Here is a 17,627-nt window from a genome sequence, read left to right on the forward strand (position 1 = left end):
GACGAGGGAATGTCCAGAGGCAGAGAACAATCAGGATGCACTTGCAGATATAAGAGTGGGTGGCACTGGTATATATTTCTGAAGCAAAACATTTAGCAGCTATTTCCATTCTTTTACCTTGTTAATATTATTCTCTGAGGCAACCTTACCCATGGCTTTGCCATTCCACCTTAATGCAAACAGGGGATCTGGTAGTTATTCCCCTTTATCACCACCCTGCCAGTTTCCACGTGGACTCTGTAAGTCGCCGCTGTCTATCTGTTCAACCTATTGCTTAGTACTTTCTGTACAAAGCTTGAAAGCATGTTCTGTGGCCTTGCAGCCAAGAGGAGAATCAGGGGACCTGGCTTTGCCATTGACTTCTTGGGCAACATTGTGCAAGTCACTTGACCTCTCTAAATATCTTCCACCCCATATGAAAATTGTGGAAATATCAGGATACTGTACTGCAGAAAGGTGCTACAAGGTATTCCGGAAGGTGGTGTTGTAGACTATTCACTTGGCATCAGGGCTCATACTTGCTCTATAATCCGTGTGCAATTTTTTCTTTCCATTCCCTGCACAAGTTAAATTCCTCCTAATGTTCTCCTGTCTCCAGCAAGTAAAATTCACTCCCACCATGCCCGGTCATTGCCAACCATGCCCACCAGCAGCCAACAGCTTTCCTCTCGCCCAGCAGCAGTTTTCCTCCTGCTTGAAAGATGGGGCTCAGACAAGCTCCAGCTCCCACTGTCTATGAAGGAGACATGCTATGAATGGCACTCGCTAGCCAATTGTGGAAAGACTAGCATTTGGTCTTAACCCTTCCTCTGCAGAAGGGACAGAACTTCCCAATTCAGCCACCTTAGTGGCTCTTCTCTCTCCAACCCTTGCCGCAATCAGACAATTGAGATATGGGCGGGGGGATGGGAGGGAAGGACATGAGAAGTATTCAGAATAATCTTCACATTAGCTCAGTTTTAAGACATACATTTAGACTGAGGTTTCAGAAGGTGACAGACAGGCAAGAAGACATTGTGCAGAATGAACATTCAGTGCTCACTTAAATTCAGTGCACTTTACCATACAACGCCGCAAGAACTTGGGCAGCATTTGCTGAGCCAAACTGGCAACAGATACCTGTTAAGAGCACCCTGGGACTGCTCTGAGATAACCACAGCTGCACACAATCCTGTCTGGGTTACATGCCACACAGAGACGTTTAACCTAGATGATGCAATTCCACAGCAACACAGGAAAATCAATTAGACCAGTTAATGATACACCAACGTAACTAAGCACGGACCAAAACACTGGTTAAATTCCCCTAAAATGCAGCCTTTTTAGAAAGAGAAGCTCAGGAAAAGTAAAGCTTAATTATGGGTTTTTTTGTTTTGTTTTAAAGAAAAACCCAATTACCCACGTTCCACAGACATTACGCCATTAAAGACAAAGCCATTACATATACTTTAGTCTATTTAATGGCTGCCACAAAGTTTCTCCCTATAAATCCAATGTCATTGTGCCCAGATGTTGCTACCCTCAGAGTATCAGACTGACTTCATAACCGTGAAGCTAGGAAAGACTGTCCCAGTTTACACAGCAGGTACCTCTGTCAATTTCTCACCAGTGGGTCCTACAAATGATCTAGAGACTCTTGGTGTAAGCAAGGTCTGCAGGATTCCATGAGGCTCTCATATTCCTAAGGGCTGGAAGGTATCAGGCTCAATGGATACTCATGGTAATAGTGACCATCTTGAGATGGAATCTCATTGATAAGATAGACATCCTAAAATTGGGGACCAATATGCACAGCAAGAGACAGTCCCTGTCCTGAAGAGCTTGCATTCTAAAGAGTCAAATGCCGGGAGAGGAATCAGAGGCACAGAGAGATTAAGTAACTGACCCAAAAATCACTCAGCAGGTAAGTGCCAGGGCTGGGAATGAAACAAATCTCTGGACTCCCAGTCCACTGGATCATTCTGCAGTTCTTCTTGATCAGCAGGTTGTTTAAAGAAGGACAACTCTCTGTCCGAGCTTAGATGAGGCACCACGCATGTGCATATCTTGGAGCAAATGTGCTTCCCCTTAAGCAATACACTTCCGAGGAGGAATAATGCTAAACCCCTCCCTTTCTGATCTAGCACTGGAGGGACATACATTTGTTGGTTCTTGCAATTAATTAGAACCATTCTTCACTTCTTTCTAAAACCCTCCAAAACACAGACAATTAAGAGCATTCATTCCATGTGGCAGGAGGAACTGCTTTTAAGTGGCACTGTGGTCCTGTGGATTGGACACTACACTGGGAGTCGAGACAAATTCTATTCCAGCTCAGCAGCTGCCAATTCACTGCACAATGCTGCGTGAGTCACAGCTGCGGAGCCTCAGTCCTCTGCCAGTTGTGAAACATGTCCCCCTTTACAAGTGTTGAACATGAAACAGGAGCTCCCCTCCCACTTCCATTCAGATTGAGGAGGAATTAGTGGTCAGTTTAGCAGATGGCTGGAGGTATGTTACCATTGCAGAAAGTGTGTTCTTAAGCCACATTAGCTAACCTGAATTAAAAAGCAGTGAAGAAACAGCAACTTGGTTTTCACTCAGGTTAGGTGCTCGAGTTCAACCCCAGGCTCCTTTACAGGATTTAATTTGAGCAGTTAACATGAGGTGCTATGTCTTCACTGATATTTTAACCAAAGACAGCAACCCGGGTTAGTTAACCCAAGCTCTGTGTGTGTGTATGTATATATTTTGCGCAGTGTTGACATACCCTCCAGAGCCACGTCTTCTTGCTCTCCCTGTTCTCAATTGAAAAAATAATTCTTCCTTGAAAGCAAAGTGCCTGAAGAGGACAACCACAAGCAGTCTAGCCTATCTGAATCAGGCATTTCAGACAAGCACTTGCCAGGCGTTAATCTCTGAAATGTTTCAAAGTAGCAGCCGTGTTAGTCTGTATCCGCAAAAAGAACAGGAGTATTTGTGGCACCTTAGAGACTAACAAATTTATTTCAGCATAAGCTTTCGTGGGCTACAGCCCACTTCTTCGGATGCATAGAGTGAAACACACAGACAGAAGATATTTATACATACAGAGAACATGAAAAGGTGGATACCAATTGTAAGAGGCCAATCAATTGAGATGAGCGATCAGTAGCAGCAGAAGAAAAAACTTTGAAGTGATAATCGACATGACCCATAGAAGGTGTGAGGAGAAAAAATTCAATTAGTGTAATGACCCAACCATTCCCAGTCTCTGTTTAGACCTAAGTTAATTGTGTCTAATTTGCATATTAATTCGAATTCAGCAGTCTCTTTGGAGACTGTTTTTGAAGTTTTTTTGTTGCAAAACTGACACCTTCAAGTCTGTCACTGAGTGATTAGAGAGGTTGAAGTGTTCTCCCACTGGTTTTTGAATGTTATGATTCCTGATGTCAGATTTGTGTCCATTTATTCTTTTGTGTAGAGACTGTCCAGTTTGGCCAATGTACATGGCAGAGGGGCATTGCTGGCACATGATGGCATATATCACGTTGGTAGATGTGCAGGTGAATGAGCCCCTGATGGTGTGGCTGATGTGGTTAGGTCCTATGATGGTGTCACTTGAATAGATATGTGGACAGAGCTGGCATCGGGCTTTGTTGCAAGGATAGGTTCCTGGGTTAGCATTTCTGTTGTATGGTGTGCGGTTGCTGGTGAATATTTGCTTAAGGTTGGGAGGCTGTCCGTAAGCGAGGACTGGTCTGTCTCCCAAGATCTGTGAGAGTGAGGGATCATCTTTCAGGATAGGTTGTAGATCTTTGATGATGCGCTGGAGAGGTTTCAGTTGGGGGCTGACGGTGATGGCTAGTGGCGTTCTGTTATTTTCTTTATTGGGCCTGTCCTGTAGTAGGTGGCTTCTGGGTACTTGTCTGGCTCTGTCAATCTGTTTTTTCACTTCAGCAGGTGGGTATTGTAGTTTTAAGAATGCTTGATAGAGATCTTGTAGGTGTTTATCTCTGTCCGAGGGACTGGAGCAAATGCGGTTGTATCTTAGAGCTTGGCTGTAGACAATGGATCATGTGGTGTGTTCTGGATGGAAGCTGGAGGCATGTAGGTAACTACAGCGGTCAGTGGGTTTCCGGTATAGGGTGGTGTTTATGTGACCATCGTTTATTAGCACAGTAGTGTCTAGGAAATGGACCGCTTGTGTGGATTGGTCTAGGCTGAGGTTGATGGTGGGATGGAAATTATTGAAATCATGGTGGAATTCATCGAGGGCTTCTTTTCCATGGGTCCAGATGATGAAGATGTCATCAATGTAGCACAAGTAGAGTAGGGGCATTAGGGGACAAGAGCTAAGGAATCTTAGCTAAATCTTTGAAATATTTGACACATACCAAAGAAAGCAATTCTGACACTCCCTGCACGTCTCAGGTAGGCACTCAACTAATTCTTTCCTCTCCTCCCCCTCCCTTCCTCTGGAAAGGTAATGCAAGCAGCTTACATTTTGCTGAAAGATCAGACACCTGAAATGTAAGGCAAAGGGCAGTCAGTCAATGCCCTCAAGGGCTGTTGTGCTGTCTCATGAAAGAAGCTGGAAAGACAAGACAGAGCCTAACACTGAAACCAGGAATCAGACAGACAGGGCTAGTAGCTGATCTGGAATGTCTGACCCGTTCTCACATGGCCAAGTTGCGTGCAGAAAGACTCAATTATGATACGTTTCAGAGTGGTAGCCATGTTAGTCCATATCAGCAAAAACAACAAGGAGTACTTACTTGTGGCACCTTAGAGACTAACAAATTTATTATTATTTTTAAATAAATGTGTTGGTCTCTAAGGTGTCACAAGCACTCCTCGTTCAATTATGATACTTACAGTCAAAGGCTAAGTATCAGAGAGGTAGCCGTGTTAGTCTGGATCTGTAAAAAGCAACAGAGTCCTGTGGCACCTTTAAGACTAACAGATGTATTGGAGCTTTTGTGGGTGAATACCCACTTCGTCAGACGCATGATAAAGGTTAGGTTTTTTGGTTTGTTTAAAGTTACCACACCCAATTTATCCACACAGTCATTCAGGAACTCGGGTGAAGGACTAACTTTGACCAAGTACCACAGGAGAGGATCCCCAAATAATTCCTTTTCAAAGCTCAAGGTTCTCCCAAAGGGATTAAATTAGGAAATTCACAGCGAAGTAGACCAGGAACATCTCTCTCTGGATTTTTATTTAAATTGCAAATTCCTGGGGCAGCAGTTGTCTTTTCATTATAAGTTTGTGCTGTGACTAGTCCAACAGGGTCACAGTCCATGACATCTATACAACCACAAATATTGCATCACTTCCCTACAACATATTCTTAACTGGATGAGGTCTTCTCTGGATAAAAAGAGGGAAAGGTCTTGGGACATTTCATTTAGTAGAGTGGACTGGTCTCCTACTGTACATTTTTCTGAGTGCTCTTATAGGCTCAGAAGCCCTCTCTCAAGTGTAGAGACAGATTAGATCATCCACCGATAGAGAAAGGAGGCAGAAACTGGTAGGAAACAAGCCTTGTGTTTCACTTGGGTGCTTTTAAAAAAAACAAGGCCCATCCTCCTCTAGAGCATGTGGGATTTATATAACAACTAAAATGAGAAGCCAGGATGGAGCCATAATTGCCAGGGAAGACTTATGATCTGAAGTGAAAGGCACTAGAGGTGGCAGAAGAGGCAAAATTCGGATTAAAGGAAGCTGAGGTAATTTTAAGAGTAATGGAAACGGAGGGAGCTGGAGGAGTAGACAGTTAAGGCATGCACATGAAGTACTGATTGCAGAAGCCGGCTCTGAAGGTTGAGGCTGTTGGATGTAGAGGCTGTGGGAGCACGAGTTGACGGGTTGGTCCGGAAACAGGGCAGGCTCCTTCCAGCTGCTCTCGAGAAAGCGCTTTGCAAGGCATTCAAGAGGTCAGAGATGAAAGCTCTGGGTCTGCGTGAGGCTCTGTGCCAAACTCCCTTGGGGCTATCAGTCTGTTCAGCCTTTTTAATTGGAGCCTCTCTTTGCGGCACAGCCTGCCTGAGGTGGCCACAGATGCGGAGGGATGGTCTGCTGTAGCAGCAGGCACTGCTTAGGTAAAGCTATCCCAGAAGTCTCCAGAGTAGTTCTGCAGGATGAAGCATTTTCTTTAGTTGGAGTTTCAGCCATTTTGAGTGAGCTGTGGACACATTTTATTTTTAAAAGCTGCTGCTGCTGCAGCAAACTCGCTAACGTGAAGCCAGAAGAACAAGCCGGTCACAGCAGCTCTCGGGAGGGACCAAAAGAAGGTACCAAGCCTCCAGCACTGGGATTTGTCTGCTGATGTCTATTACAACAAGGAGGAATTAAAATCTGCTGTGGACCAGGTGCTACACACAGCCAAATCAGGCAGCTAAAAAACAAACAATTGAACAACCCCGTTCATTTCTTCAGAACTGACTGTGCACCAGGGACTAAGTTCCTGGGCGATTCAGTTGCCTCTGTAATAGAAAGTGTTCTCCAGTTACCTGTGTTTCTAATGCCCTCTACCGAATTCGAAGCTCCGGCTGCTCTCAGATCCATGTGCACGATGCGCTTTTGCTCTTTGTATTTACAATAAATGATACTCTCTCATTCCCCCTCTAACCCAGACATCCACTGCATTTTCTCCCATCCCCATCTCCCCCCCCTTTTTTTTGGCAGGGGCAGAGGGAGCGGGTAAGGAACCAATTCCTCCAACTTTTCCAGAATTTAACACCTTCGTTAAAAGAAGTTAAGTACTTCCGCAAAGAAAGTTTTCCAAGAGCCGACTGAGGCAGCACGGTCTTCCCATGACTGCAAACTGCTCCACTGCCTCCCTGGCTCCGAGCTTTCCCAACCTACAGATATGAAAACTGACCAGAGTTGTCAGTTTCCACAGCAGCTATCCAGAACCTTGTTGGCAGCAGTGAAACTGATAAGGATCACATCAATTTTATTCTGTTACTGACTGCTTTCCCTGTGCTCACAGCTTTGCCAATGGGGCTCTTCCCTTAGGAGACCTCATCTCCTTTTCATCTAATGCAGACCATAAAGTTTCCACTACTTTCCTAGCATTTGAGAGATCAAGAACTGTAAGAAAGTAAATTGGCTGCAACTCAAACCTAATCGGATGCAAATTGTGCTTGCTGACAAGGGGAAACATTTAGAGGCCTAGGTGGCCTCTATGCTAACTACTGAGTAAGTTGCCCTATCTTTTGATACAATGGTTCAGTCAGTTAACTGTGGAATTCATCCCCACAAAATACATTGCTAAAGAAGAACAGTAACATCTGAAGTTAAAACAGCAAGACTTTAAAGCGCTGGAAAGGATCTGAACCCACATGTTTCAGAGTATAAGCCAACCTCTAAATGAAGGGAGGTTAGAAGAAGCTCTCTTTGTGGGGTGGGTTATTCCATCACTTCCAACTGCAGAGTTTCTTGCACATGCCTCTGAAGCAGCTGATTCTGCCCATGGATGAAGACAAGATATCGGACTGTTCGGCTAATCTGGCACGTGTTGGGATTCTCTCAGAGCTCTTTTCCACTCACTTTATCCAGAACACCTTGGCCGGTTCTGGGGAAACACTTTATCCAGTTCTTGGGAATCCAACAAATCAGTTCAACCCCAGACTCATCACTGCGGTTTCTTTACTGGCATACAATCAAACTGCACTCGAGTTGGGGGCATACCACACATCCAATGTACATAATCATGAATCAATAGTATTAAGTGTATCGTGCACTTTATGACTGATCTAACTTATGATTAATCTACTAATTTTTGTAACCAATCCCTGTACAGATCGTGAACTGTCCAAGAGCTACAAAGTGTGCTAGTGAGCAAAGCTGCAGCTGCAAGCTTATCAACAACGCCTCACTTTTTTTTTTTTAAACTATATGTAATGTACAAGGCCACTTGCGAGTTTATGCTTTGCCCATTGTTAACCTCGGTTTCCTTACTTCTTTTTGCATTGTTTATGCAAGGCCTACACAGCATGGCAATCCCCATGTTACGTTTTAGCCTTGGGAATAGCTTATTAGAGCTATCAAAGTTCCTAAATATTTGGCTTTCACAGTGGCCCTTAGTGCCCTTTGACTCAGACCAGGCCAGGAAGCTCTAGCTGCTCCTCTCTGGTGCAAACCTTGTAACAGGCATCCATTTCTGACACTTCCAGGAGAGGCTGTCACGCACTCTACTAAGAGATATTTCTTGAGGGCTATCCTGAGACTTTGTGCAGTAACAAGAGACTGCCATGAGCATGGAACATCAGTGCTCAGAGCTTTGCAATTCTTTCCTAGTCAGTTACAGCTGCATTTCAAGTTACTGCTCATCTCGGTTGCCCTCAACGGTCAGGGAGATACACCTCAGCCTATGCCACATATGGCGGTAGAGATTGACTGAGATGCTCTTGCTGTGTGGGTTGCTGGGTTAACTCCCTGGAGCAGAAGCAGAATCCCCACCTTCGGGATTCCCCCCACCTTCGTGGTACAACAGACCCTGAATTTGGGAAGTTTGGATTGGTACCGACTATGTTTTGTTGACTATTTTTAAAATCTGACCTATTCAAGTAGGATGGGGAGTTAGCTGCAGTTCTGGTAACAACAGTTTAGTGACATGATTTGGGGAGGGCTGCATATGTAACTTGGGGGTGTTAAGTTGTAATTTGTTGCCATGGCAACAGGTATGGGGGAAGGGGAGGGACTTTGGGGCAAGTATTGGTTTTAGTTGGGGCTGGCATCTACTGGCAGTTGGTATGTTAAGGATTATATCTCTGTCTTTGTGAGAATTCTAGAAAGAAAATAAAATTCCAAAACAAGCATTGAACAACAGTTTGATCTTCCACCTCCTTTGTGCAACTACTGGGGGGGGGAGGGAGGGAGAGGAGGACCCACACGACTTTCCCAAGACCAATGTATATGAGTGTAATCTAAGACCAGGCATTCGAGAGGGCTAAGAAATAAGCTTTGAAAAAACGTAACTGTTTAGCGGCTCACTGCAGCCCAGGCTGGACTTCTGGCTACAGCAGTGATTTGGTCAGGGTTCCGAGTGGGCCAGCAGTGAAGCAGAATTCAGAATGGTATGCAGAACAAAACAGATCATGCTCCCCTCAAGGAGCCAGTCGAGACAGAGTATTCTAAGAATTCACCACTTGTTCACGTAAGTTAAACATGGGTCACTACCATGGTGAAGAGCTGGATTAGAGCTGCAGTCAAAACAGTTTTTCCTCAGTTTAGAAGCATTTCACTGAGCCAGCAAGACTTACTTAGGAAGAGTGAGCTCCAAGTCTGCTTGTGCACATAAACAGGTCTGCAGGGGGCTCAAATAATAAAATGAGTGCAGGTATTTACTTGGAATTTCACTAGGCTCATTCATACTAGGAAAGATGTTTTCAGGGACTTTAATCTTCCCTTTGGGAGAGACTATTCCCAGCACAGAAGCAGCTGTCACTAGCTAACTTCTCCTGAAAGTTAGGGATCCAGAGAGCACAAGAGAATTTCAGACATTACAGGATTATAGAAGGACACGGTCACATGTAGAAGGTGAGCAGAAAAGCCATTTACCCCATTTGGGCCGTATTTCAGGTCCTCAAGACACAGCTCTTTCCTGCAGTAGCATACATCACAGCACCTGCACCACATATGGGGATAAAACTCCTTATGCCAAATGAAGTGTCTGTAAATTCAATTTTTTAGAATTAACAAAGAACTGCAAACCCTGGTCTTAGCAGGCAAGTGAGAAGGGAACTAATGGTTTCTTCTTGTTTTCAGATGTAATCTTACCTGTCTTCTTTAAGGAGTTTAAGAAGTCATTGTGGTCTGGAAGAAAGAGCATGGAATTAGCAGCCCGGGGGCCCTAAATTCTAATCCTGGCTCTGCCATTAGCCAAGTAGGCTCAGATAAGGTACTTCACCTTTGTTTTAGCTTCTCTAACGGTAAAATGGGGATAACATCTACCCACTGCCTCACAACAGTGAGGCAAAGATTAGCTACTTAATATCATCTACATCCAAAGGCTAACTGGTGGGCTCGGGCTTGTCTACACTACCACGCAGGGTCGATCTAAGATACGCAACTTCAGCTACGTGAATAGCATAGCTGAAGTCGACGTACTTAGATCTACTTACCGCGGTGTCTTCACTGCAGTAAGTCCACAGCTGATGCTCTCCTATCGACTCCGCTTGTGCTCCTCGTTCTGGTGGGGTACCGAGTCAACAGGAGAGCGCTCAGCAGTCAATTTATCGACCCCCGCTGAAGCGATCGCTGGGTAGTGTAGACAAGCCCTTAAACAGTTGTATTTTTTAGAACTCAGTTCACCTTTAGGGGCAGGGAAGATCATTTAATCTCTATGCATTTTGTAGACAGCATTTGCATAAACGCAGACAGAACTGCTACTGTCTTTGGATCCAAACACAAGATCTCTCTCTCTCTCGCTCTCTCTCTAATGAAGCCATCCTCCAACAGATGATATATAGTCAACACGTATCTGGCCCCCATTACTGTAGTATCAGATTGCCTCACAACCCTTACGATATGTCTACACTACAAGCGCTACAGTGGCTCAGCTGCAGCTACACTACCGTAGTGTAGATACTTGCTACAGCGACAGAAAAGTTTTCCCTGTATAGCTAATCCATTTCCTCGAGAGGCGGTAGATAGGTCGATGGAAGAATTATTCCTTCAGCCTGTGTCTACACTAGGGTTTAGGGCAGCTTAACTACATCTTTTGCACTCTCTTGAGTGATGTAGCTAGGTTGACCTAAGTGTTAAATGTAGACTAGGCCTTGATGTATTATTGTCACCACACATCTGTAGGGTAGGGAAATACTATTATCCCATTTGACAGATGGAGAACTCAGACGAGGTTTAAGTGACTTGCCTAAAGACACATGGGAAGTCAGTGGAAGAACAAGGAATTAAACTCAGGTCTCCTGAATCCCAGGCTGCAGCCCTAACCATTGGAGAACCCTTCCTCAATAACAATAGCCCAAATACAATGGAACACGGGGTAAACATGAGAAAGAGAGACGGATACAAGATTTTTATCTTTGGCAGGCAAGCTCAATGCTTCTTCAGACTTGTCTTCACTGGAAGTTTAATCATACTTAAAGAATCAAGTTACATGGTGATGCTGTCCTCAGCTGCTGGTGGCCAAGCTGAGATCACCATTGTGTCAGGTAGTCACACGCAAGCCTCTGGTCCCATGGCTAGCTGACATGGAAACCATGACTCGGCCTGCTCTATACTGGCCAGCATTGTGTCAACTAACCCAATTGTTAAGTCATTTCAAAACACAAATATATCCCCAGCTGTTGCACAACACTTCGATACCATGGTGATAAAGTGCTTTACAAGATAGATACAGATTGACAGAGTTGATTTTTCTGGTAATCCATTGCAGGCAGCATCCACAGCCTGGGGAAAAGGCAGACAGACATTCTCTCCCCACCCCTACCTGACATACCAACGCAAGTGATTTCTTGCTTCGCGTTTGATGTCCCTGAATAGATGCCCTCCAGGTTTCCTTTCTAATAAAACTCACAGTATAAACACATGCAATGAAATCAGCAAGAGTAATACTTCTATTACCTGCCACTGGCATACAATTCTTCCTGCCTGCTCAGATAGGAAACTGGTGACGTATAACAAGAATGAAAGGAGGAGCATGCATGCAAGACAAAAAATGAAGAGGACAAGACTGCTGAACATTTTCTAGAGTTTTCAAGCACACAGCAATTTTATTTGAAAACTACTTTAATAAGGGTGGTTTGTGCCACTCTAGCTGATAATCTGACTCAGAAATAGCAATTAAATATTAACTTGAGACATTTAGGCTGCCAGAAATCACCTGAAAGAAAACAAGATCAGAAGGTACTAAGGAGACTGATTTTTATATATTATATATTTTACTCTAGCTGCATCTAAATCCTCAGCACAAAGCTCCGTCTTTTCAGGGAAGATTAACATATTTAACACTACTAAACTCTATGTAATCTGCAATCATGGAAATAGTAATTCAATCAAGGCTAGCACCGGTTAAATTTTACTCATTGCTAGCCTAATAAGTGTCTTTATACCACAGACAAAAAAAGACAAGGTTCAAACAGAGCTCTTTTTAGCCAGACAAGGAATAAATTGCAGGCTGGTGAGGAATCCACAGCATTTGCAGCCAGTATTGCTAATCTAGTTTGGAAATAAAAATGTACTTCAGCTGAGAACCAGCAACTTGCAGTAAATTCTGAAAGAAGCTGCAAGTGATTTTATGTCATCCAGCCAACACACCACCACGGACTGACCGGCACTGGCAGAAGACTGCAGCAGTGTGTCAGCTTTCCTTCTCCAGCATGGAGAGCTCTCAAGGTATTGATTCAACTAAGCATGAATGGCAGGCAATATAAGTAACTGGGGAGACACCGGAAATGGGGAGACGGTGGAGGTTTATAATCTTAAAAAAAAGAAACAATCAGAAGCACTAGCATCTTAGTGCAGCAGGAGAACCTGCAGCAGATAACAAGGAATAGCATAATCAGGAAGAATCTCCGCAGTCCAAGCAAACATGCCTAGGGAGAAGGCTGCTGTAATATGGCTTAATACAATAGACGTGATTTGCCTCTTTTACTGTTAACTTTGTTTTCTGTGTCTTATTTAAAACGGAAATCTCCACAAACATATCCAGTTTCACAGGGCAAATTATTATCCTTGATCACATTACTCCATCGCCTGTGCAAGCTATTAAAACCTTTAACAAACTCCAATTAAGACAGTAGCACATACATTTATTGAAAAGACTGACTGCCAGCAACACAAAAGGCCTGATCTTAGTCCTGGCATGCATCTCCAGCTAATCACAGAGCCCACTATAACATTTCACTTGCCATTCTGAAGTGACTGAAAGAAAACAATGCAAAAGCAGCATTCTGTTCTCCTCTGAGCAGCAGGAGGATACCTTTAATTATGGCCTTCCAACAAGGCAGACAATGATTTAGCTAAACAGGAAGTGAAAAAGATATTCCAGTTGCAGTGTTTTTAAACAGATGCTTGATTTGTAAATACTGTTATTCTACAAGGGTCCATTTGTTTCTAGATTTCTCTGCACCTTCACTCACCAACCCCGAAAGGACAAGGAGAATGAGCTAAATGGTGGCAAAATCCAGTATTAAAATTCACAGCACTGAGCCACTGCATAATGAAAGATGCATGTGCATTATCTTCATTGCACAGAAGAACATCACTATGGGCACATTTATCTACTTACCATTACATATAGTGCTTGAAGAGTCAAACATAGGCTACTAAAAAAAATAATTCATACACAATTACCTCAAGATGGCGTGGAGCTGTCTAAACCTCACTTTGACAGCATGGAAAAAGTAGTGATTTTTCCACTGTACATGAGGACCTCATTTAATCATGTACGTCAGAAGTGTACGTTAGTTGGTAGCATTCTGCTACACTGTACTCATGATCATCTCCTTTCCCCCCTACCCCCAAAATATGCATGTGGTATTATCAATGGGAATCATGTAAACCTTTCTGGTACAAATATGATTAGCTCAAGCACAAAAATGAACAGGATTGGAAGATTTAGACACTAGGCGGTCTGCCGTATGTTGGATAGAACTGAAATATGTGAGAAATTCATTTGTCAACTAAGAAAGATACCTACCGAGATGTAATAAGCAGTACTAGAAGCTAAAAATCTTCCTTTGAGACCCACACTAAAAGGCTTCTCCCAAACTAAATATCAGCAACACCATAAAATAGGCAGCAGCAGCATCCCAGGGGTGTGCAGCAAGCACTTTTAACTAATTTTTATCAATACTTACTTGGTATGAACAGTGTCTTTACACACAACCCTCTCCTGAAATTCTCATAAAATGGCTGTCCAGGCAGCACCTCACTTTCTGTATTAGTAGGGTGACCAAATAGCAAATGTGAAAAATTGGGACAGGGGGTGGGGGGGTAATAGGAGCCTATATAAGAAAAAGACCCAAAAATCAGGACTGTCCCAATTTTATAGGGACATGTGGTCACCCTATGTATTAGGCTACTTACCCAAAAAGATATACAAGTTGGGCATATGTTCACCCCATGAGCATAATATGGAAAGGAGCTCTCTCCCAACAAAGGAAAGAAGCAGAGAACTGCCCGTGTATCTGACTTGATTTGCTTTAACAGCAGTCCCCCACCACCACCCAGACAGTTTAAAGTAGACTGAAGCGACACCAAAATGTAAGTCATTGCAGAGAAGGTAAAAGGATTAGCATCCCTTTCCAGGCAGATGTCAAACCGCATTAGTGCTGGCTCTGCCAGCAGATACAAACTCCACCCCACCCAGGGACAGAAGAGACTAAATGTTTTTGCTCCCCTTTAATCAAAGTGTCTCATTATAGTACATCTTACAAATGCACACAATATATTTCAATAAAGCAATCCACTCCCAAGGAAGTGAAATCAGGTTTTTGCTCTGCACTGGTGAGATAGCGAGGGCCTTTTGCTGAGAAGGAAGCAAGCATTCAGATTTCTTCCATCAAAGAGGGGGAGGGAATTCTCATTTGCTAGATTAAATATTTAAGGTGTTAGAAATGCTTCGCTAGAATGTAATTCACAGTTTCCCAAAAAAAAATCCACCATTTAACAGAATTACCAGTCTCTGTTTCCACCCTCCCCAGGAAACCAACCAAACCCAGGTCATATGAAATCAACAGCTGCTTCTATCACAACTGCACTATTTGATATCTCTTCCTCCCATCACCAAATAGATAGTAATTAAAATACATTCAGAGGAGTACTGGCCATTCTCATTTCCCCCTCTTGACCCCACTGGAGCAAACACCAGTTGATTTTTTTTTTTGGAGGGGGGGAAGAGAAGAGAGAGGCTGAATTTAAAACATTAAAGGTAAAGATCACAGTCAAGCATCATTCAGCTGCATCCTGAGAAAGCAACCCCATTTCAACGGGGGGGAATGAATCAATGCACAGAGAGGTGGGGACAGAGGGCGGCTTCCCGCAGCAGTTTCCCAACCCGTCGTTCTCCGAACACGATGACAATTGCCCCAGGAGGAGGGACCCTCCCCCACCGGGCTGGGCCGGGCCCGGCTCTGGGCCCCACCGGGCAGAGCGAGCCCAGCCCCACAGCGGGATCGCCGGGCGGGCTCCATCAGCCGGGGGGCGCGGGGCTGCTCCCCCGCCACGGCTCCAGGGCAGGGGGGGCCCAGCTCCCCGGGGGCGAGGACAGAGCCCGATGGACCCTGGGGGGCGGCCGCCCCGCCGCCGAGGGAGAGGCCGGGGCCCGTGGGAGGCTCAGCGGGGAGGTCACGGGGGGTCTCTGCTCCGGCCGGGGCCGCCGGGCGGGGCCGGGTCACTCACCGCTCTGCTCGCCCAGGAAAACCAGCTTGAATTTCCGCAGCGGGTTGCCGAAGTCGCCGCCCGTCGACATGATGGAGCCGCCGCCGCCGCCCCGCGCTCGCTCCGCTCCGCTCGGCTCGGCTCCCCGCGGCGGGACCCGCGATCGCGCGCTCGGCGGCCGGGAGGCTGGAGCCAGGCAGGGGCCCCGGGGCTGCTGGCAGCGGCGGACAGTCCCCGCCGCCCCTCCGCCCGCACTCCGGTTACCAAGGGGGAGAGCGCGGCGCAACCGCTCGCAACGCCCAGCGCAACCGAGCCTGCTGCTCTCGAGCCGGGACTCGGCGCGCGCCGCGCCCGCCCCGCCCCCACACGGGCGCGCGCCCGCACGCCCGCGCCGCCCAATCAGGGGGCAGGGCGCGGCGCGCGGCGGGGGCCATGCGGAGTGTGGCAGCGCGAGCAGAGGGCGGGGCCGGAGGGAAGAGGGGCGGGGCGGAGAGGCCTGGCGCCGCCGCAGGCCGGGTGGAGCGCTGTAGGATCTGGGGGTGGCGAGCTCCCTCCCGCCCTTCGACCAGGCGTTAACCCTGAAACCTAACGAGGGCAGACCCCAATCAAGGCTGTTAACTAATTCACTGCTGACCAACTCAGCTGCTGCTGCCAGCTGCAGTGGTGGTTCCTGGGTGGGGATGTGGGAGCCGTGCAGCTGGCTGCTGTCAAGGTTTGCTGGGTTGGGAAGCTCTGCCACCGAAAATCTTTTGAGTCATCTGGTGCTATGCCCTTGAGAAGGAAGAGCTGTATCCTCCCCATCGCTAATAAGAAGAGCCCCTCAGCAGTAGAGAGAGGCACATTTTTCCGACAAATAGGTTGTTTGTTAATAGTGAATTTAGAGCCATAGAGTTTAAGGCCAGAAAGGCCCAGCAGATCATCTAGTCTGACCTCCTACATATCACAGGCCAACAGCCAGCACCTGCACACTAAACCTATCAACCGAAATGAGACCAAAGTATTACAGCCCACAGGAGACTAGATTGTCATGTGTTAACAGGGAGAGACTAGGAAAGATGGAGCTGCACCTGAACCTGAAGCTCCCACAGTAAATTTGACATGAATTTGCCAGATCGTTTCAACTTGTAATTTTTAAACACCGTTTACAACACAGCCAGACAAAGACGTTCAGCTGTTACCAACCTTGTAACTTTTAGCCCATGGGGCATGGGAAACACAAGTTTAATTCCCCTCGCTGCCTGATATGAAGAAGAGATTTGAATTTGGGTCTCTCATATTGCAGGAAAGTGTCCTAGGCCCTGGGCTATGGAATATTCTGGGGTGGGTTTTCCTTAGGGTATGGGTACACTGAAAATGTTGCCGTGCTGGACCATGTCAACATAAACACTCCCTACAGCCACAGGAGGGGTTCTCTCATGGCCGTATTAATCCACCTCAGTAGCTAGGTCAATGGAAAAATTCTTCTGTCAACCTAGCGCTGTCTACACCAGGGGTTAGGTCAGCATCTCTCAGGAATGTGGATTTTTCACACCCCTGAGAGACATCGCTATCCCCAGGGCCAGCTCCAGGCACCAGCTGAGCAAGTAGGTGCTTGGGGCGGCCAAAGGGAAGGGGGGGCATGTTGGGCTCTTCAGCGGAAATTCAGCGGTGGGTCCCTGTCCCTCTCGGAGGGAAGGACCTGCCGCCGAATTGCTGCCGAAGAAGAAAGCAGCTCTCCCCCCCACCAGCAACTCCTGCCACCCCAGCCCTGGGCTCTTCCCCTGCCCCACACCCCCTGTTGCCCCAGCTCTGGCCCCCACCTGCACCCTCCTGCCACCCCAGAATAGGCCATAGCCCCCCCCCCCCCCCCCCCCGCACCTCCTGCCGCCCCAGCCCTGGGCTCTCCCCCAAAGAAGGAATTGGGGGGACTAAATGGATGGTGCATCTCTCTATCTGAAGCCTACCAAGGGAGGTACGTGGATCCCACTAGAATTTAAAATTAAAAGTAAGGGAGGGGAGGCTCTGGACCTGGGCAGCTTTAGATACCGTACCAGGCACTTAGGAGGATTTCCACTTCTGAGCCATGGAAGCAGAAATTGACTTTTCCTTTCCAGATATAGCTAATATTCAGAAAGGGAATCTAGCACCTGCTTTCCAGATTTGAACACCCTCAAAATTCAGGGGTGCTCAAGCTCAATTTGGGCAGCTGTTACTTCATTTCCCCCACATCAAATATACTGATCCACTGTAACTTGCTGTAGAAAAAGTAGAATAAATTGAGCAAGAAATGCTTCCCAGTGGTTATTAGGACTGGAATTGCTATTTTCAACAGC

At 46.2% G+C, this 17,627-nt stretch overlaps 1 protein-coding gene across 2 annotated transcripts in view; it reads right to left on the reverse strand.

Annotated features, from left to right (window-relative positions):
* The window catches only part of RAB6A (RAB6A, member RAS oncogene family), a 99,231-nt gene extending 83,585 nt beyond the window's left edge, over positions 1-15,646 (reverse strand). For both annotated transcript variants that reach the window (XM_034759186.1, XM_034759187.1), the window contains exon 1: positions 15,337-15,646. In XM_034759186.1, the coding sequence (XP_034615077.1) occupies positions 15,337-15,406 (70 nt within the window). In that variant the 5' untranslated portion in view covers positions 15,407-15,646. The remainder of the gene's footprint in view (positions 1-15,336) is intronic.
* Between the last annotated feature and the right edge of the window lie 1,981 nt (positions 15,647-17,627).

The sequence above is a fragment of the Trachemys scripta genome, chromosome 1, assembly GCF_013100865.1.
Source record: "Trachemys scripta elegans isolate TJP31775 chromosome 1, CAS_Tse_1.0, whole genome shotgun sequence".
Lineage (NCBI taxonomy): Eukaryota > Metazoa > Chordata > Testudines > Emydidae > Trachemys > Trachemys scripta.